General features: G+C 32.1%; 2 protein-coding genes across 7 annotated transcripts; one reads left to right on the forward strand and one right to left on the reverse strand.

The window, feature by feature from the left end:
* Positions 1–234: 234 nt before the first annotated feature.
* On the reverse strand, positions 235–10318 carry LOC102598751 (uncharacterized). 5 transcript variants are annotated; one of them, XR_001474598.1, is made up of 7 exons: positions 10057–10318; positions 6992–7429; positions 6495–6862; positions 6299–6397; positions 6137–6197; positions 3497–4722; positions 235–935 (listed from the first exon to the last, which is right to left on the reverse strand). XR_001474598.1 is itself a non-coding variant. In XM_006356603.2 (6 exons), the coding sequence occupies exons 2-6, from the start codon at positions 7059–7061 to the stop codon at positions 679–681; spliced, it is 855 nt and encodes a 284-aa protein (XP_006356665.1). In that variant the 5' UTR covers positions 7062–7429; positions 10057–10318; the 3' UTR covers positions 235–678. The 5 variants fall into 5 exon arrangements, 4 of the variants coding, with proteins under 4 accessions (XP_006356665.1, XP_015168512.1, XP_006356666.1 ...); XM_006356603.2 differs by lacking the exon at positions 3497–4722; XM_015313026.1 differs by lacking the exon at positions 3497–4722 and having other exon boundaries at positions 6969–7429.
* A 5573-nt stretch (positions 10319–15891) lies between these two features.
* LOC102599953 (5'-nucleotidase SurE-like) lies at positions 15892–20842 on the forward strand. Of its 2 annotated transcripts, XM_006356608.2 has the most exons (10): positions 15892–16227; positions 16507–16601; positions 17478–17542; positions 17828–17871; positions 18237–18323; positions 18402–18555; positions 19541–19729; positions 19851–19913; positions 19997–20110; positions 20568–20842. In XM_006356608.2, the coding sequence occupies exons 1-9, from the start codon at positions 16082–16084 to the stop codon at positions 20102–20104; spliced, it is 951 nt and encodes a 316-aa protein (XP_006356670.1). In that variant the 5' UTR covers positions 15892–16081; the 3' UTR covers positions 20105–20110; positions 20568–20842. The 2 variants fall into 2 exon arrangements, with proteins under 2 accessions (XP_006356670.1, XP_015168513.1); XM_015313027.1 differs by lacking the exon at positions 18237–18323.
* The last annotated feature ends 607 nt before the right edge of the window (positions 20843–21449 follow it).

Genomic DNA, 21449 nt, shown 5'->3' on the forward strand with positions numbered 1-21449 from the left:
ATTTTTTTCTCAATGATAATAATCCACAATCCAACTTCTTTATAATACCATGAAAAATTTCTTTATAAGTCATTAACGGAAGTTGGACAGTGGATTATTATCATTGAGAAAATACACCTTGCAATGCACTCAAAGCAGTAGATGCACACGTTGGATCTACGAAATCCTTTAAGCCAAGGATAAGAGTATCTCCACCACGTTGCAAAATGAAGCTTTTATCAAAACATCACCTGGTAGATAAATACTATACTAATAGAAACAGCATAAACATCAATTTACATGTTTTGATTCCTATCTAACAAGTTTGACTTCTATGTATCCCACAAAAGGACAAAAACTATCTTGTAAGTGCAGTTAGGGAACAAGCAACAAATATATTCAGAAATTAATAATGATTCAGTAAATGACATCTCAAAGGATGCGAGCTCCTTCTCTTCTGGAGCTGTGTGAAGGAAATCCTACTATGTAGAGGGTTTTAGTAGCACCAAGAGGGAGAGGTAGTGTTTCATGAGGCATCGGCATAAATACCATAGCTCTTCCATTTGGTGCTAGCTCTCGCCCACGAGCTGATGGAAGTGGATCACGAACAGGAACAACAAGTATACCACTACCACCTGCTATAGCTAATCCAACTCCCTTGTAGTTATTAGCTACTTTGTCTGGAAGAGAAGAAAGTTTCTACAAGAGGAAGAGGAAGAATAATAAAAACATAATCCAAATTAGCGCAAAATCCAAGCTTTGCCTGAAGAATGTAAAAGCAGTGTCAGCTTCAGCTTCAGGTTTACCAAACTCAGCTTCAATGATTATCAAACTTCTACAAATTATGTGACCAGCATTACAAGTAATTGCTCTGAATAGGAGAATAAGGCAGTAAAGGTTGCATTCCGTCCCTGAAGATGTAGTCATCTCTTTCATATTTGAGTCAAAATCAATATCTAAATAAAAACAAAACAAATTTGGCATCAAGTCAAATAAAGAAACATCAGAAGTCCACATCAAAAAGCAAACCATTTTTGGCTTTAAAATAACTATTGGAGAAAAAATTAGCTAAAGGAGAAAAGCTAAAAGTTGGGCATACTCCCTAGGAAAACAAGACCGCTAATTTTCGAACGTATGAAACCATACTGCATATGAAGACATATGTAAGAACTACCAGAACACTCTCCTCCAAAGGAAAAAAACATCAAAGCTGACCTGCAGAATATTTGTTTATAATGCACTAATGCAACATGCTTGACATAAGCACCTAAAGTTCCAAGCCACCTTTGACATGAAATTATATTACTGTTGTTCAACTTGTATTACTAAGATATTCAGAACTATTTTCGAAACTAGAAACATAAAACCAGTAAAGAAAATAGAATCTGAAACAAATTAGAAATAATAAATCGAGTGTTTCCTCAAAGTAGAAATTTGAACCAATTAATACATAGTGTCTCCTTATGAAAATTATTCCCCTCAAATACTCGAGGTTAATGGATTATATCCTCTCAAGATAGAACATTCATACTCCCATGTGTATCGGTACCTAAAACCATGGTGTCAACAAACCACTCAACAGCAATAAAGTACACTTAGAATACTAGATTTAGTAGTAGAAGAAGAAGTTCAGAAATTTGTTATCGTTATTGAAAAATAAAAGGAAACCCCTCTATTTATAAACAACAGAGGGTGGTGTGAACGGATTCTTATTGTGTCCTATCGAAAAGGTCACAACCCTTTGGAAAAGTTGCAACCCTTCATAAAAGTCACAGCCTTACGAAAAAGTCGCAACTTTTCATAAAAGTCACAACTCTTCAGAAAAGTCACAACTCTTCAGAAAAGTCACAAATTTTCATATAAGTCGCAACTCTTCTGAAAAGTCAAAACTCTTTATAAAAGTCACAACTCTTCATTTTCAATTCACACCCTTTAAACCCAACACTTACTCATGGCATTAGATAAATTGTGGCCTTGGAGGGTTCTTTTTTAATAGATCCTACAGCAGGCAAATCCTAATATGGTCTCAAATCCTTTCTGTTAGGTACAAATTTAAAATTTTGATGAGTTTAGAAAGCAGGAAAAAAAAAAACAAATCTCCTTTCAGAAATGCCAGTATGTAGAATTACAAACAATCTCAATCTCACATACTTATATTTAGCTTTCGAATCCATTTCTATAAAAAAAAAATCAAATTCCTAGGAGAAAAACAAGTTACCTAATATTAGCAGCGCACATTAGCATTTGAGACTCTGTCGAAATACAAACATTTTTTGTTTCCTCCTATTAATGTTATGTTTTGAATTTACTTCACCCCTAATTTAGAAGATAACAATCAGCTTAGTTATAATTATGTTTAGAATGATGGTTAGCACTTAGCACTGTGTACATTCTAGTATTTATCTCAAAATTTATTTCATAATTCTCCTTCGGCAACTGTTGTAATTGAGTACGAGAGTCTTGTTTGTCTTCCAACTCCAGATTAACTGTTTATAAATGGAAACTAACACTTGTTACATTCTGCTTCCATCTTACATTTTATTCTACAAAGAAATGAACATTTGCGCCTAACTCGACTCAAAAGTTATCAATTGTTGAAGACGATATAATAGACAATAACTTTCTTAAACAAATGTGGGGAACTCTAAATCCACTCAACCACACCCCAAAAGTTGGCTATTAATTTGGGAGAGTCTCCACTAGGGGTGTCAGATGGAAGGGTTGGGTTGAAATTGGAGATATTAAAATGGGTTGAAATAAAAATCGGGTTGGGTCTTGACCCGCCCAAATTTACTTTGGGCTCAAATGGGCTAAAAAATGGGTTGGGTCTTGACCCGCCCAATTTGACTCGTTTAATCTCAATAATTTTAACATAATGATATTTAACTTTTATAATCACAATTTGAATTTCAACTCAAGAATGTTTTTTTAAAAAAAGTAAAAAATGCATAAATAGATCCTAAAAGATATTAAATAGCTAATAATTCATACGTTCAATAGGAACATATTTTAATAAAGAGTTTTTAAAACGGGTTGAAATTGGAGATTGAATTGGGCTCAATTGAGGATTCTCTTAAAATGACTTAGACTTGAATGTATTGAGATTGAACCCAATTCAAATTATTTTGAACCCAACCCTTAAAATTCTGGACAGGTTGGGCGGGTTACCTATGTATGGGTTCATTTTTTACACCCCTAGTCTCCACACTAGGTAGCTTCCATTGTACCACAAGTAGGTAGTTTTTTCCTAGATAACTCTTTTCGAGTTCGGTGCCCACACGCCTCCATGACACAATGGACACGAAGGGTGATGGATGAATCTGATACTATACCATTGATACAATCTAAGAGAAAAATGAATTAACATAGAGTAAAAAAGACCATAAAAATGCTTCTGACACAAATGAAATATTTATCTACTTTAAAAAATATTTTTTTTAATATAAAACATTATCATATATACTGAGGACATGTATATCAATTAACAGGAAAGCTCTGACTGAATTTGGGAATATACCTGACAAGATTAAGGACTTGAATAAACTTGGTGTGTTGATAATCCTAGATGAAGACAGACAAATAAAAAATTCAAAAGCAAAGGAAAAAGGGAATTTAGAACCCTAATACCTTATGAAATGCAAAGGCTGTAATGAGGATTTTTTTTAGTATTCAAGAACTTTTATATTCCCTTCATGTCTGAGTTGGTACACACCTGTCACATACCTTAACAAGCAATAAATAAAAGAGTACTTTTATTATATTACCCTTTGAATATCATTAATTCAATATTTTGGCAAATGTATTTTAAATTAATTCAATATTTTGGTGCATGTATTGGGGAAATGAATGATACTCTCTCTCTAGTCAATATTAAGTGAATTATTGAGATACAACACTCATCTTGTTGAAAAACATTTATGAATAAAAATTAAAGAATATTTTTATTATGTTTACTATTACTCCTAAATGTGAAGTATTGAGTTAATAAAATCATTAAAAGAAAGGATGAATATGAGGGAAAATCCTAACAATTCTCTTGAATTTTGAAAAATTCACTTATTTGAATCATGAAAAAACGTCTGACAGTTCACTTATAAGGACTAAAGGGAATAAATCTTAATAGTTCAGTTGGTTGACTACCTGAACTTTTGTTTCATCTTGTTGGTGAAGGTCCAATTTATTAAGAACTAATTGATAAATTATGTGTTGATTTATTGAACTCGACAAGTAAAAATAAACATCTATTTTTAGAAACTGGATTTAGCTATATCAATTGATCCTGTTAAACCTCCATAAGACAGAAGTGCTATGCTTTCTTAAATTAAGGAAAAGAACAATTGCCCCTATTCATATTCCCATAAACTGGTGCGACTTGGACAGATTATCTTACACTATCCTATTTCTGGAAAATGAAAAAATGAGAACAGAAGTTCTAATATTGAATTTCTATATGGTGAATGAAACACATGCAAATGATATCTTTTAATTCGAACACCAGTCAATTTGATTCAGAGTTATACTGTTTCCTTAGCGATAACTTGTCATCAGACTTCATTTATAATGATTATTGCACCCTTTTCTCTTTTTTTTCACTCACACAAACATTCTGGTTTCATTTGGCAGGAACCCCAGCAGACTCAACTTCCTATGGATCTCCAAAAAGATATTTCCTTCAGTACCTGATTTGTGTATAAAGCTAGACGTCGTCAAGACTAACTTCAAACACTGAATGTCTGCAGTTGTCTGAAATAACACATGAAAAAGACGCGGACACAAATTAAACGATGACATCAAAATTCAGTATCCATGCAATTTCGTCCTTGCCAATTGTAACATATACATGTATGTTAACTTAAACAACAAGGTATATAGTTCATTCAAATAATGAACAAACTTGAGCTCTTTCTGTTTGAGCACATGGTGATAATGTATAAATGTACGAGTATGGTCGAATGAGATAGTACTTTTTTACTTGCTTCTGTTTTCCTGTTATACCCCTGACCAGAAGTGGAGGAGCATATAGGAAAAACAAAATGCAACTGACATAGGGTTCTGCTTTTACGGTCTTAATTATGTTATTCTCTTGCTCCGATAGCAAGCTTAACAAGCACATTCCACTAAGTACTTGTTACCTCCCATTAGCATAGGGTAACTTTGCAATCAATGGTTAGGCAAATCAGAAGAAATCATCTAGCGCCTTTTCTTCTGGCTAAGATTTAGAACTTGCAATGTACCAGATTTAGCTGTAATGATCAAGAAAACAGCTTCATGAAAACCATTGTCCAGAAATATGACATTATCGTTAATAATAGCATTAGAATGATTAAAAGAATCCTATATGACATTAGAAATAGAGTAGGGTATGAACTGCCATAAGATTTGTTAATAATAGCATATTGAGCACTGAACCAGGATTCCAGAAATACGAAAGACAACATATAGACATCATCATTAGAAAATATGGTTGAACTTCTTTGTATCAACTGTGTCTTTTATCTTTTTAAGTGTTATATAATATGTTGTTTTATCTAAATTCGTCTAAACTGTAGGGTAGTCGACTTGAAGAAATCAACAGTCGACCAATAACTTGACTAAAATTCGAGAATAATTTTGATTCACCTCCCTACCCCACCCTCTTATGTTTCACATACTAATGTGGTGACACAGATCATGGATGTGACGTTCAATTCTATGTCGTAGGGGCAAGGAAGAACTCTTTATACCAGGAGACATTATTACTGCAATTGACCAAAGCAGCACCCTATAAGGGATCCTTGAGTGATTACACCAAAGTTCCAAACTCTTAATAAGGAAGCTATTCATTTCCTCCATCTGCTAAGGACCAAGGAGCACTTGGATAGCATTAATTTGATGTATTGGTTGTACAACAAATAATTCCTCTTTCGTACTCTTTCCAAGGCTCTCCAATTTTATTTTCTTGTACAACACTCAAGCTGATTATTTTCTGGTCATATTGCAGTTTAGTTGCAACAAATTTTTTTGGTATTTGTGGAAAACGGGAAGCACTGAAATAGACGAAACTTACAATGCACAAGAACCACATTTGCACATACTGAAATATCTTGCTCAGATACAGATATACAAGTCAAAGTGACATATCAACGAAAACAAGACAATGAGAAGGCAAAGAAGCTACCAGTGCTATCCACACAGCTTTCCTTTTTGAATGCATCTTGAATGCGGACTCCTTTTGTAAGCTGATATGAGTATCAAATTGGTCATTCTGGTAACTGTAAACCTCAAATGGAAAAAAATAGCATCATAAGGAAACAAAGTACAATTCATCAATTAGCTATACCTTTGCCTTGATTGATTCAATACGATGCAACAATTCTTTTCCACTCCTTTTTTGTGAGCCACGCAAAACACAAATGCCAACATTCAAAATCTTTTCTATGTCAGCATGAGAAGCAACAGATGTGCAGATGTTTAAAAGCTTCAGAGCATGTGGAACCAAATCCATCCTTGAATCACAGTATCGACATAAATACTATGCATCCAATTTGATGCTTCCTCCGGCTGTCCCAGCCATGTAAGCTCGTAGAACACACTAGATGGGAAACATGTCCACATATGAAGCCATCTACTGTTGCTCCACATCGAATGTTACTGTACCCATCATAATCCACACTGATAGGTTTACAGCAAAGGATACAACAACAGTCTTGACAAAAACCAGGCTCACTGCAGCAGATATTACAAAGCATGGTCTCCAAAAAAGGATTTTCTGTTGTTAAACTGCTACAGATTCTGTTACCAGCCTTACAAGTAATGGCTCTGATAGGAGAATCAGCCAGTAAAGGTTGCATTTTCGTCCCTGAATATGTAGTCCTCTCTTTCATATCTGAGTCAAAATCAATATCTAAATGAAAAGAAAACAAATTTGGCATTAGGTCAATAATAAGATGAGGTAAGTGTTTTTTTTTCATTTATGTAAACAACCGAATAAATCTCTACATGATATATACCAAAGAGCCTTGTCGAAGCTAACCTTTTGAGATCGGTGACTGCCTCGAAGGAATCATCCAACTGAATGAGGCAAAGAATTGGTTTATATCCATACCAGGATACTCAGACTGGAGATACTTTTTAACTGAAATCTTATTCGAAAAGCATTTTTCTATCCATCTTTTAGAGCCTGAAAACGCTTCGGAAGATACAAATATCTATCTTTAAAGGTGCCTAAACCTGTAGCTTTTTTCCCTGCCCGCCTGCCCCACTTATCACCAACATTTGGCCAATCTACAGGAGCATATGGTAAACCTTCGCCCGAGTCATCTTGACAACTGGATAAACTTGAAGCCCAGTTTCATTGATTATAGATGCACTCCCATTAAATTCAACAAGTGCACGACTCTCCTCAACCTCCTCCTTGGCTGACATTTAGCTGGAAATCTCTAACTCTGTTGATATCAATGGAAGTCTAAAACTAAAGAAAAATAATGAAACGTCAGATGAAGAAAGTCCACAACAGAAGGCAAACCATTTTTGTCTATAAAATAACTATTGGAGAAAAAAGCAGCTAAAGAAGAACAAGATAGTTAATTTTCAACCTGAAGAAGCTATGCTTCAGATGAAGATAAATGTAAGACCTTTCAGCATGAACTATAAAAACACTCTCCTCCCAAGGAAAAAAGTAAAACAAAAAAGAAACATCAAGCAATCTCAATCTCACATACTTATATTTAACTTTCAAAATCATTTCTTTAGAAGTCAAATTCCTCGGAGGAAATAAAGTTACCCAATATTAGCAGTGCACATTAGCATTTGAGACTCTGTCAAAAATTATACAACACATTTTTGGTTTCCTCCCATTAATGTTATGATTTGAAAACAATCAGCTTAGCTATATATTTTACTGAAATCATTGTTAGTTATAGGAGACAGTCTAATTTAGAATAGGTAGTTAGCAATTAGCACTATTATTAAGTGGTGGAACTGGGTATTGACAGTGTTGTTAATTGTATCCCCATGCTGAAAAATTATACTGTGCAATTAAGGAAAACCTAATCTTTCGAGTTATATGTAAATTGTCTAATCCCCTTGACATAAGGGAAGATATCGCCAAAAAACTCTAGCTAGTCATGTCTATCGTAAGCTTGCACCAAAATATTATGGTCCTTTTGCAGTTTTGAGGCGCATCAGATTAGTTGCTTATCATCTTAGCTACGTGCAGGTTGCAAGCTTCATGATGTGTTTCATGTATCACTTTTTTAAGTCATTCAAGGGTGAGGTACCTGCAACTCCACCTTCTTTTCCACCAGTACAAGAAGGACGTGATGTTCCCACCCTTTGATCTGTGCTCCGATCACGTCTTAATCGTGGTAATTGGGAAATTCTAGTTCAGTGGTATGGCCTATCCGTTGAGGACTCTACTCTCCCAATGCATCATTTTAAATCTGTCTTTCCATACTTCAAGCTTGAGGACAAGCTTTTCCTTCACGAAGGGAGTAATGTTATTGATGTGTTTGTCGGGAAACAATATACAAACACAAGAATGATTAATATTTTTGAATTATTATTTTAGTCGAACAAAACTTTCTGGGTGGATTAGGATTCTAATTATTTTAGTTTTATAAGACTTTGTTATTTCTAATTTATTAGGACTCTTGTTATTGTAAACCTCTATTTAAGAGAGTTGACATTATTAATAAAATAAGTTGGATTTTATCAAGTTTCAGAGATTCAAAACATTCTCAAACAAGTTTCCAAGCTTGCAATTCCCTGAATGAATTGCAAATTTCAGCAATTATAAGCAAAACAAGGAATAAGAACAAGGGCTTAGACCTGACAGCCTGACTTTTTAGTTAATCGTCCAGCGACTCGATCCAAAACTAGGAACCTTAACAGTGAGACATGTATATCAATATTGGAAATATACCTGAGGAGATTAAGGACTTGAATAAACTCGGTCTCTAACTAATATTCTAATCCTAGATGCAGATGAAAAATTCAAAAGCAAAAGGGAAAATTAAAATCCTAAAACCTTTGTGAAATAAATAAAAAAGTAATTTTATTATATCATTCTCTGAATATAATTAATTCAATCATATATCATATATTACGAAAAGTAGGAACAAAAAAAGTTGAAATATCGAAATAACCCTAAAAAAGTTGAGTTACTCCAATAATACCATTAAAAAAAGAAATAAATTGTTCATTTATAAACTCTAAAAATCAGTACTATCTAATTAATTAAAGTGAGTAGGGAAAACGGCACTTTAAAACCTTGGGTTAATGCTATATTCTAATTTTAGTGCTTGTGTTATCTAACTTAGCACTATTAACCTTCAGATATATTATGTGGGTGGTTTTTATCCTTCAACTAAGAGACCTAAAAAAATAAACGGAGAGTTCACTAATAACACTCTGTTTGGATCATTGTTACCCATTGTATTGTATTGTATCGTTACTATACCTACAATGTTTGTTTTGATTGTTACTTAAAATGTATTGTATTGTATTGTTAAATTCTGTTGTTACGTAACAATGAAAACCTTCATTTTATGGAACAACAAATTTAGTGTGTTTCCATTGTTACTTAATTTATTTTTCCAATTATATCTTTACATAATATTTCATAATACTATTTTACCATTTACCTTATATTATTTAATTCTAGTGAAACCTCCTACCCTAGAATAATTAAGGATATTTTAGTAAAATTTATAAAATTACAATACAATACGATACAGTCAAACCAAACAATAAAAATGTTATTAAAACAACAACAAACAATACAGTCTAGCCAAACATTGTATCTACCATACAATACTGTACGATACAATACAATACATTATGAAACAATGGATAAAAATGATCCAAACAGAGTGTAAAAGGGGCAATTCAGGCATTTAAAAATTATTGCAGAGAAATAGAACGTCCACACCTATTTTACAGGCTTGCTCCACCGTTTTTTCTCTTTGAAATCAGTTTTAAAAAGCAGGAGAAAGTCAAGAAAGAGGAAAAGATATTCAAATAGCAGCTTAGAAACACCCAGCTCAAAATCATGAAAAACCGAGAAAACATAACAAGAGACAAAGTAATTCAACATACCAAGAATCAGGTGGGTTTTGTTCGTGTAGCTCAAATGATTTCGCGTTCGTCAGACAAAGAGAGATCTGACGCCTTCCATGTGGGTTTTGTTCAAACGTAGCTCAGACGGGCTCGCATGCGTCGGGGAGGGAGAAAAATTTGATGCTTACCATGTTAATTTTGTTCAAATGTAGCTCAAATGGATGAGCTTGTTCTTCAATAAGAGAGAAAGACAAGAGTGATGAGACAGAGAGAGTATTGCAGAGGAATCCAAGCAATTAAACCAAATACTCCCCCCGTTTCAAAAACAATGGCTTCCTTTCCTTTTTAGTCTGTTTCAAAAAGAATGGCCTCTTTTTTTTTTTGGTAATATTTTATTTTCAACTTTTCACGTGGCATGTTTAAGACAACAAGATTAAAGGGTAATTTTGTACATTTGACATAACTTTAATTTAGGGCCATAAGATTCAAAAGTCTTCTTTATTTTCTTAAACTCCGTGCCAAGTCAAACTAGGTCACTCTTTGTGAAATGGAGGGAGTATCATATTTATCCCTCGATTAAGGGTCTCCGTTAAATTTTCTTTGGGTCTGTTAGTTGGAGGGAGAGGTGTCAAAAATGAGTCTAATTATAGGTAATTCGTCTAATTTCGCTCAGAATTTTAATGATTAGACTCAAGATAATTTGAATTGGATTTAATCTCAACTCATTCAAGTCTTAATCTATTTAAGAGAATCCTTAATTGAGCCTAATTTAATCTTTAACTTCAACTCGTTTTAAAACTTTTTATTTGCATTGATATAATGTATGTTCCTATATTAATATCCTCATTTTCAACTCAACCCGTCCATTTGACACACTTAGTTGAAGGATGAAACCAACCACATGATATAATTGAAGGTCAATAATGCTAAGCTCGATAACATAAGGATTAAAATTAGAATATAGCATTAACACAAGGACTAAAAATGTCCCTTAATTAAATACGAAATAATAATCATATCATATATGTTAACTAAATACTAAATATTATATCATATTATACTAAATATTAAACAGTAATCATATCATAGTACAAAGAAAAAAAAATCTGTACTAATAATACCTACAAAGTGGATTCTTATTTTCCCACTATGATAAATTAAATATTTAATTTAATAATACTATTTTCCCCTTTAGTTAAAAGAATCTATTAAATAATTTTTTTCTATTACATATATCGGACATGATTTTGGAAATGGAGAAGTTGTACTTTAATGCTCACACACATGACTTTCATATTATACATAATTAATTGCTTTAAATTCATAGATTAAGTTTTACTATATAACTTCTATAATTCCTATTATTTACTTTTGGTTTATTTTACTAATTAGCTTTCCAAATTTTAAAACATTTAAATCGATAACCTATTTGTTAATACAAAGATTAGTAGAATTTGAATAGTTCATTAAGTAATTAAATGTACGTTAATTTAATCTAATAAATACATATGTTAAAAGGAATTTCAAAGAACAACAAACACTATATAAAGGCAATAAGTGATTTTCATTTCCCTCAAGTTTTATATTTTGGTTGACTAGATTTTTTTTTTAAATCTGACTTTCCTTTTTGTTCTTTATAGTGCTTTAAGAAAAAACTACATGAACTAGAAGAAAACGGGAGATGAGAAGCATATAGAGTTGATAAATGTCGGAACTGAATAATTATCAGCAGTGTTTTAAAAGGCGGGGGCGTGAGGTGATGCGTTTTATACAATACGGGGCAAGGCGTAAGCTCGAAAATACGGGGCGTAAGTCGCGTGGATCTACGGAGCGTAGTCTCATGTATATTCAATTTTATAATTTTATTATTAATAAAATAAGCCAAAGTAAACCTTTCAATGATTTTACAAATAAATATTTATAAATAACCTATAATATAAAGAAATTATATTATGATTTTTATTTGAGATAAATATTAATAATCAATAATGATTATAATTACTATTTGAAAAATGTCATTACACCAATAATAAAAAAATATGGTTTAAAGCAAAAAAAAGTTTTAAATAATAAATTTAAAACGTCCGGGCGTACGTTTTTACGCCCAGGACTTACGTTTTTATGCTTGAGGCTTACGCCTCAAATTTTAGAACTTACGCCTCACGGATCTACGCCTTTAATTTACGCCCGGCCCCGAGACTCGCCCCAAAAACGTTTTTGAAAATCAGATTCAACTCACCTTCAATCTTTAGGCGATGATATATGAAGGTCACTGTCTCTATTCCGTAGCAGTAACAGAGATTCAAAAGCTATGAAAAAAAAGATGAATATTATAATCTTTGTGGGTTTTGAATTAAGGTTGATATTCACTTCCTCACCAACAACATACATCGATTTTTCACTCACTCACAAACAATTACTTCAATTTACTTGTCATATATAATTGCTCTTTCTTAATAGTTTTCTGTTGAGGTCTATCATGCAGAGGTACTCAAATTGGATCAGTGATCGATTTCTAGGTTTCGTCGTAAACAAAATTTGTTATTTCAAATTACGTAAATCAATAGCTCATTCTCCGTGTGCTCATGTGGTGATATGGATCCAATTCCTTGTATACAAATTCTTTCCAATATATAGAACATAGTAAAGATATTTTCTTTAAATGATGTCAATGATTTAAACTCCTTTGAATCTTCTTTTCTTAATTTTGAGAAATAGTATACTTTTTTCATAATAAATATTCACTCAATATCACCCTTCTATAGATAACAAGTCTTCATAATAATTTTTCATTTACGTACACTCTTCACAAGATTTGTAAATATCGTTGCTTCCTTCCAACTCACAGTTGCACTAGGTATAGTTAAAGTTGAACTTCGAACTTTGAACTTGAGCATATCTTTTAGTTTCATCAGTAGGATATTTTCCTTTCGAAATAACAATTGTTCTTTCCATTAATTTCTCTGAACTTCTCTTCAAGCTTAGCTTGTATTAATATGAGCTCTTATTTTAAGCAATTCAAGAAGGTTTTAAGATATCCTCTTCATTTTACCTTGGATCTTGTTTTGTATTAAATGTAGCCACATATGTCTTCTTGAATTTGAACTTTTGATCCCTCTAAATATAAACTCTTTTGTGATTTTGAGAATTCTAACATATCTTAATACTCTAGAATCTTCCTTAAGTAGCAAATCGATCTTGATCCTTTTCTTTTCTAGAATATTTTTCCTTCCATAAAATCATAATACATATTCTTCCCATGATTTTTGTACATTGATTTGAGCAAGTCTGTTTTTTTTTTTTACTTCCATACTTTTTTTTCTTAATTTCATCTTTTTCTTCATATTTATATAGATGCTCGCCCCCTCTAATTGGACATTGGGGCTTCAATCTCCGGCCCCAGTTTCATTTCATTTAATAATGCTACATGTAATTAGTGATATACATACTATTCCTACTAATTAATATGTAGTATTGAGTCTTGAAAATGATATGAAGAATAATCCATCCGTCTCATATTAGTGGATCATTTTTCACTTTATACAGTGCTTAAGAAATCATAAATAAGAAGATAATTTTAAAGTTTTTGGCTAAAATCATTCCTTAAGACTCAAATCTAATGTGCATCCTTGTATTACCTAAGTAAACAAAAAACATATTTATATATCAAAAAAATTACAAAAATCATCCTTCAATTTATTTGTCAAGAAACTGACTGAACCAATAACAAACATATTTTTTTTTAAATTTGGTCACGTCTTGGCCATGACGAGAAGATCAAAGTTACCCTAAAAAAAATAAGGATATGGATAGGAAATGCATCTTTCATTTTTCAGAATTTAAATTTTGTGTGTTGTTAATTTATATATATATATATATTTTTTTGCATCATCAAGTCAATTGACTTTAAAGAATCCATAAGTCTTGAAATATTTATACGGTATGTTCTGATGATTAGAAAGATTATGCAAAAAAATCATTTTAAAAATACTACGCCCAACTATTTAGAGATTTTCTTTAATATATCAATATGTATGTACGTTATGTACAGTATAATTCACATTGTATACCATGTATAGAAATGATGAAAATTTAGTAAAATTAAGTGGATGTTTGGTTATGAAAATTTTAAAAAAAAAATGATCACTTTACTTAATTTTTTTGAAATTGGAGTTGTGTTTGGCCATACATTTTACAAAGAATATTTAGAATTTGGATATATTTTATCTGAATATGATTAAACACTCAATTTCTAAAAATTAAAAAAAATCACCCAACTTGACCAATTTAAATATGTACATATATTCATTGACTTGACATGTTTTTTTCGTTGATGCCGTGAGTTTCTTAAACAAAAAAATAGGCATTGGATGAATCTTACAACTTTTTGGATAGTCGAGGGATGCTTTTTGTTCACTTATATAACACAAGGACGTACTTTAAGTTTAAGTCATAATTTAGGGATGATTTTAGTCCAAAAACTCTATAATTTAACTAATTCACCCTTTAAATTTTTTTGGAAATCTTACAAACAAATGTAAACATTTTCAATAAGAATTTATTGCAAAGGTATATAGAAAAAACTAATTAATTGTTTCTTGATTTAGTAACGTGAATAACTAATATGTACATCTAATTTTAGAATAATGATCAACTATTATGTAACGGAGAAAGTACTATTTAACGTTAAAGACTAAAACATGAAAAAATTATCACCTATGAAATCTTTATTTTTACATGATCTGAAAAAAGAAAATTTTCTATCATTTAAATTATATAAGACAAGAAATTTCATTTCACCCTTTTTTATCTGGTAACTTTTAAAGCAGTTCTAGGGGAATCGATAATTAATTAGATGGTTCATGTTTGGTTTAAGCAAAGATGCTTCTCACAAAATGAGGGGGTAATAATTTATCATCAATTGCTACAAGCAAAATATAATTAGTCAATCGGAAATGACCAAATACATCCAAACTTTAGAGCTCGTTTGGAGGGACTTATAACATATGACTTCTTATTTATAAATTTTGTTTACTTTTGCTATTTTAACTTAAAGTAAGCATTTAAAATACTTTTTAGATTTCATTCAAACATTATAAAACTGCTTAAAATCACTTAAAATAAGTCAATTCAAATGTTTACCAATCATGATTGGTTTACTTATTTGGGAAAACGGAGAGCAATTTATCAGGAAAAAAAAGATCCATGGAGAACCCAACAAATTAACTGGATTTTTTTTTATCCATGTTCAGTAATTACACCACTCCAATATTTTTTATCAATAAAAATTATCAATTATTTTTATCTTAATTTACTATCTAATTAATGATAAATTAGTTTAATTTGAGATAAATACAAGATGCGGGAATGGACTCGTAAAGTCAATCTTTGATTGATTAAAGTAGCCAATACCCAATTCAGAACCCCATCAACTCATTGCATTTTAAAAAACCAAAGGCAAAAGTATGGAAAGCATATTTGAATTTGATGCAATTTATTAATTTTGTTTTTGAACTATTATCAGTTTTAAGAATACTCATCTAATTAACTAAATTTAGATACATCTCCGATCTACCATATGACATAACAGGTGGTCTCAAATTCTTGTAGGAGCATGAAACTAGTAAAAAAATCACGAGAAGTGTTGAAATACACTTAAACTTGACGAAAATTTAGGAGCATATTTTATTCATATTACGAAATCAGAGTATATTTAAGTTAAGTTGATTAAATAAAATAAAAAAAAATACTTTTAAAACTGTCAATAGTTCACAAATAAAACTAATAACTCAGGTCTTTTCAATATTTCTCTCGAACTAAATATTAAAAGCAGAGCAGGTAGGAAACGTTTAAGACCCCATCCATCATGCATAGTGCACTTGATATATGCTTCCATTCTATTTGCCTGCACAATTCCCTATACACACACAGTCGAATATTATTCTGATAGTTGGGCAGCAACTCTCATTCTGCAACAGTGTCAGTTTCGCTCAACTAACGAGCTATCCACAAACAACAACAAAAAACGAAAGAGAGATTTCAGTTTCTCCATTTTGTTGCGTTAATGGAGAACGGGAACAGTGTCTCCGGTGATAAGCCGACGGTGATGGTGACCAATGACGACGGAATTGATGCACCTGGTCTGAGAGCTCTTGTTGCTGCCCTCGTCTCCACCAATCTCTTCCATGTCCTCGTTTTTGCTCCTGACTCGTACTGCTCTTCTCTTTTATTATTCACCTGTATATTCAGTGAGTTTAATTTGTCTCTCTGTTTATCTGCAATTAGAACTGTAAATGGATTTTGTAATGAAAAATTGAGTTTAATTTGTCCATGACTCAATCCGAGAAGTTAATTAACTGTGAGGATTTTCCAATACTTAGCTGATATGCTATATTTTAGCATCTAACACCTATTATATTCTTTCATATGTTAAAAAACTTCTAATAGAAGCTTCCTGATATTTCTTACGCTTCGATTTCTGTCTTCCAGTGAAAGATCGGCTGCTAGCCATTGTGTTTCATGGCAACGCGTGGTTACTGTTAAGAAAGTTGATGTCCCTGGCGCCACAGCTTTTGCAGTTTCTGGTTAATTTTGGTGTTACATAATTTGCTAATTGAGAACTGCTTAGATTTACATTCTTAATTCATCTTTGAATTTTCTAGTGTTATGTTAGTCGTTTTAATTTATTCGAATCTATACACACATCTGAGTCCTGTTTTTATTGGCTTTTTTTTCAATTGCATAACTGTCTATCTATATGAAATTGGTGGTTTGATAGTTTTAGTGCTTTAAAATCTCAAATTGATTCAGTGTTCCTGCTGTGGACTTGAAAAATGGTTAAAAGATCTGCACAAGCTAATTTGATTTCTTCTGTATTTACCTTCTTTCAAATCACTTTTCTTTTGATTCAATAGTACTTTAATATATTCTATTGCCATTTTGATAGGAGTAAAATAACAACCTATTATTTTTTGCTGTATTATCTAATTTAAGTTTCAAAATTATTCAATAAAATGTGTTTAGCTATATAAAATGATTCTACTGAGTACTGACCCTCCATAAGCCAGAAGCGCTATGCTGTCCTAAATTAAGGAAAAGAACAATTGCCTCTAGTGTCTCTTAAAGGTTGTTACCACGCATAGCTAATTAAGAAATTGTAGTATTTTGTGCTTGTAAGTTGTATCTATTCATATTCCCACAAACTGGTGTGATTTGGACTGATTATCTTACACTATCCTACTACTGGAAAATGAAAAAATGAGAACAAAAGTTCTAATATTGAATTTCAATCTTGTAAATGAAACACAAGCAAGTAATATCTTCTAATTCGAACACCAGTCAATTTGATTCAGAGTTTTACAGTTCCCTTAGCGACAACCTGTTATCAGACTTCATTTATAATGATAATTGTGCCCTTTTCTCTTTTTCACTCACACGAACATTCTGGTTTCATTTGGCAGGAACTCCAGCAGACTCAACTTCCCTAGGGATCTCCAAAAAGATCTTTCCTTCAATACCTGATCTGGTAGCTTTGGAGACTAATGCTCAGCTTATATATTGATTTAGCATGTAGCTTCACTTATCACATATTTGTGTATGAACTATATATGATCTTCATTAAGTTCATGTACATTTATTCTGTTTCATCTTTATGAAAAAAACATTTTGGACATACAAGCACAAAACAAAAATTTTCTTTTGGGTTGTTTCGTTCCTTTTACTTGTACTTGCAGCCAGTATATACTTGCTATTATCCTGATAGAGCTTGTCACAATACAGTATGTGAACTCTCATCAATTTATGCTTGCAGGTTGTCAGTGGCATTAATTTAGGCTGTAATTGTGGTTATGACATGTAAGTAAATTTCTCTATCGAGCCTTTAGATCCTTTCTGTGAAAAATGCTTAATTGATACCCTCCTTCAATTTCCTTCTTTTCTTTTTGTTAGTTGTGCAATTTGTATTAGTTATAATTAGTCATTTGACCAATTTTCACATTTTTAACCTTGCACCACTTGGGTATTCATGATACATTATAAAAAAACACTGTCTTACGTGCTTTCAAATGCTACACTAGAGTACTTTTTCCTTCTTTCTGGTAGGCCTTGGGCTAGAGTATAAGTATATCCTTTCTTGGTTATTATTTCCCAAACTTCACTTAAGTGACTGCTATTTTTATTGTTCGTGCCCGTGTAAATTTGATCTAATACTGGAAATGCAGTGTTTATTCAGGGACAGTGGGTGGTGCACGAGAGGCTTTCTTCCATGGCATTCCTTCTGTCGCTGTATCATATGACTGCTATAATATGTAAAGTTAATCAGCCTACCAATTAATAAATAGTTTTGTTGTTCCTTTTTCATTGGTTTATCCGCCTGTCAACTTCAGGGTTAGTCGAAAACTCAATGTTGATGATTTTACATTGTGTGCTGAAGCTTCCATACCCATCATCACTGCTATGTTGGCTGAGATCAAGAATAAAACTTATCTTCCGAATTGCTTTCTGAATATAAATGTACCACGAGAAGTTGCCAACAACAAGGTAAGCGGTGGGATTTTTGTGATCATTGCCTTTTAGTTATAAAGGGACATAAAACCTGATCTCACAATTTAGATGTGGCATTTTATCCTGATATCATGATTGTCTATTGATTCATTCAGTAGTCGGTGTTTTAAACTTTCATATATTTCTTTGCTTCCTCTTTTACCATATTTTCCTGGGACGTCCTTGCACAACATTGATCGGAGGATCACATTTGTTATAGACTTCTCTATTTGTTTAATTTGATGTACCACTTTTCTTCTTTTCTTTTTGCCTTTCTTTTCACCAACATCTCGAATTCAGAAAGATGAGCTAACGGATACCAACAATACCATGATTCGGAGCATTTAACCAGACACATTTTATTTAAGATAGTTTTGATTGTCATGAATATTATGTTAGTTGCTTCAGTAAACCTTTAATAAGCAGCATATTCAAATTTTGCTTCGGTAACTCTTCAACGAGCTTTAGGACTCGATTGGATCTTGGTCTTGTCATTCTAAGAGTAGCTTCAATCAATGCAATTACAAGCCTAACTGGACTATCATGGCATTTTAATTTCTTCTTTATAGCTACTTGCTCGCCCAAGTCGAATTTGACATAAATTCTAGTATATGCTAATCCAAGTTGAGTTTGAAGTAAACTCTAGTAGTTGATGAACGCTTGTATTCAAGAATGATATTTACTGATTGAACAAATTTAGGTAGGAGAAATATGAAAGCTTAAATTCAGCAGATAAGGACAGAAAAAACTGACAAAAACTTAAAGTTGAATATGCTGGCTCTTTGTGACTTTTTTTTCGCCGTTATTCCAGATACTTTCAAAGTTGAGTACATTCCTGTTGTTGACGTAGAAGGCTGCATGTTTAGAATATGTTTCCCTGCTTGATTTAAAGATTGTCACTTTGTTGGATATAATCTTAGCATTATATGCCTAATAGATATTCTGTACACCAACAAGAGATATTTGATTGTTGTACTCCTAGGGCTATCGGCTGACTAAGCAGGGGAAATGTTTTTACAAAATGGGATGGACACAAGTTACTTCTGAAGCACAAGAAGGTACAACGTCACCAACAAAAGTAATGGAGATAAAACCACCAGAATACACAGAAGTATGTACAGAAGAGAGCGCATTAAGCACCAAAGAAGAACATCTAGTGTTTAAGTTAGACGTGAGATCTCTTTCTGCTAATTTGTGTTGCTTATTCTAAATACTGCCCCCTCCTTCTGGCTTCTACCTCTTTTTTTCTATTTATCTACTGAATAAATGCAATTGTATGTTAATGTTTCTAGACTGCAGAACCACCAGCAATGGATAATGACGATACTGATTACTCATCCCTTCAAGCAGGATATGTATGTAAAACTCTGTAATTATGTGATGAAATTGAAATTCTAACAGACACGAACATTGACATTCCACTTTCTTTTGATGACAGATTACTGTTACTCCCCTTTCCGCCTTATCTCCTGCAGAGATAGATAGTGTTGCATTCTTCAAAAAATGGCTTCCTGGTGTCTGTGAGCGCTTCTCTTCCACTCTTTGATTAGGAGTGAGTTATCCATTTGACTACTGACTGTACTTTCTGTTCGAAGATTACTGTTTTAAATGTATTGACTATATTGTCAAAAAATTTGAGCCATCACGAGGGCACGAATTTATTATATTACTCATTTAGACTTTTGTATGGATGTATTGAGCGTAATCTTGATCTTGGCTGAAAAAGCATACAAAACTCGGATTTTTTTCCCCATCTTTTCTTAAGCACTTGGTATATCCTGCAACTTCAATACTACTGTTCTTTCAGTGGCATTGGTTAAAATATCCAATTAAAATTGCTTTCCTTTCCTCGTCTTCAGGTTTTAACGTATGAAAATTGCATTTAGTATCATTGTTAACCTTCTTCTGATGCTAAAAATACTAGTTGGGTCTGTTGTGTGTGATTCACTACTGAATAACTTAGCTGGGATATGCTTCAATTCTTTTAAGTATTCTGGTTGTTCTTTCAGCATAAACAAGCTCTGCAGTGGCATCACAGATTTAGCATTAGTCATGGCAATTGGGATTTGATGCTCGTCTCCATCATCCTTTCGGTGATCTAACCGCTGACGATTCTCACGAAGTAGAGCTAATTTGTTTTTTGCAAATAATGGACAACACATATGAACTTTGTCACAATTGTATTCCTCTTTGCTCTTTGGGGTAGTAAGGAACTGTGAAACATTACACGATTTTATCTCGTGATTTGAAATTATGAGAAAATGCTGATTTCACAATTTTTTAAGTTTATACTTTGTAAAAATAAAATAAACAAACACATTTTATATATACATAATTTTTTGCGAGAATACCAAAGAAGTGATGAAATATTCACGAAATATGAATAAAATAAGATATTTAATAATGATATTGACCAAAAAATGACTCAATAAATATAGTATACTACAACTAATGTTTAATTTTACTTATTTATTGAACTAAAGTTTGATCAATAAATGTTGTATATTTTTTTAGAATAACTTTATAATAATACTTTTGTTATTTGCTTTATTTGGTGAAATTATTTAAAGAAGTGATGCAATTCAATTTGTATGTCCAAACAAAATTTCAATTTCTATCTTATACGAGGTCGATTCTTAGATTAACAATGTCAAGAGAGATCAGAGATGATTATAATTGGGGTGTGTGACACACTCTTTATAGAGTTAATTAATCATGCTAGTCAAGTAGTCATTTGACAATATTATCCTTGATTTGTTTAATTTTTTAAATGACTATTATCCTTGATTTGTTTTATTTTTTTATTAAAAGTAAATATAGTCCGCGTTGGATTTGAAAAAACCCATTAGAGAATGGTAACTTTGGGAAAAATTAATTAATAACCTTTTTGA

The sequence above is a fragment of the Solanum tuberosum genome, unplaced genomic scaffold, assembly GCF_000226075.1.
Source record: "Solanum tuberosum cultivar DM 1-3 516 R44 unplaced genomic scaffold, SolTub_3.0 scf00227, whole genome shotgun sequence".
Classification (NCBI taxonomy): domain Eukaryota; kingdom Viridiplantae; phylum Streptophyta; class Magnoliopsida; order Solanales; family Solanaceae; genus Solanum; species Solanum tuberosum.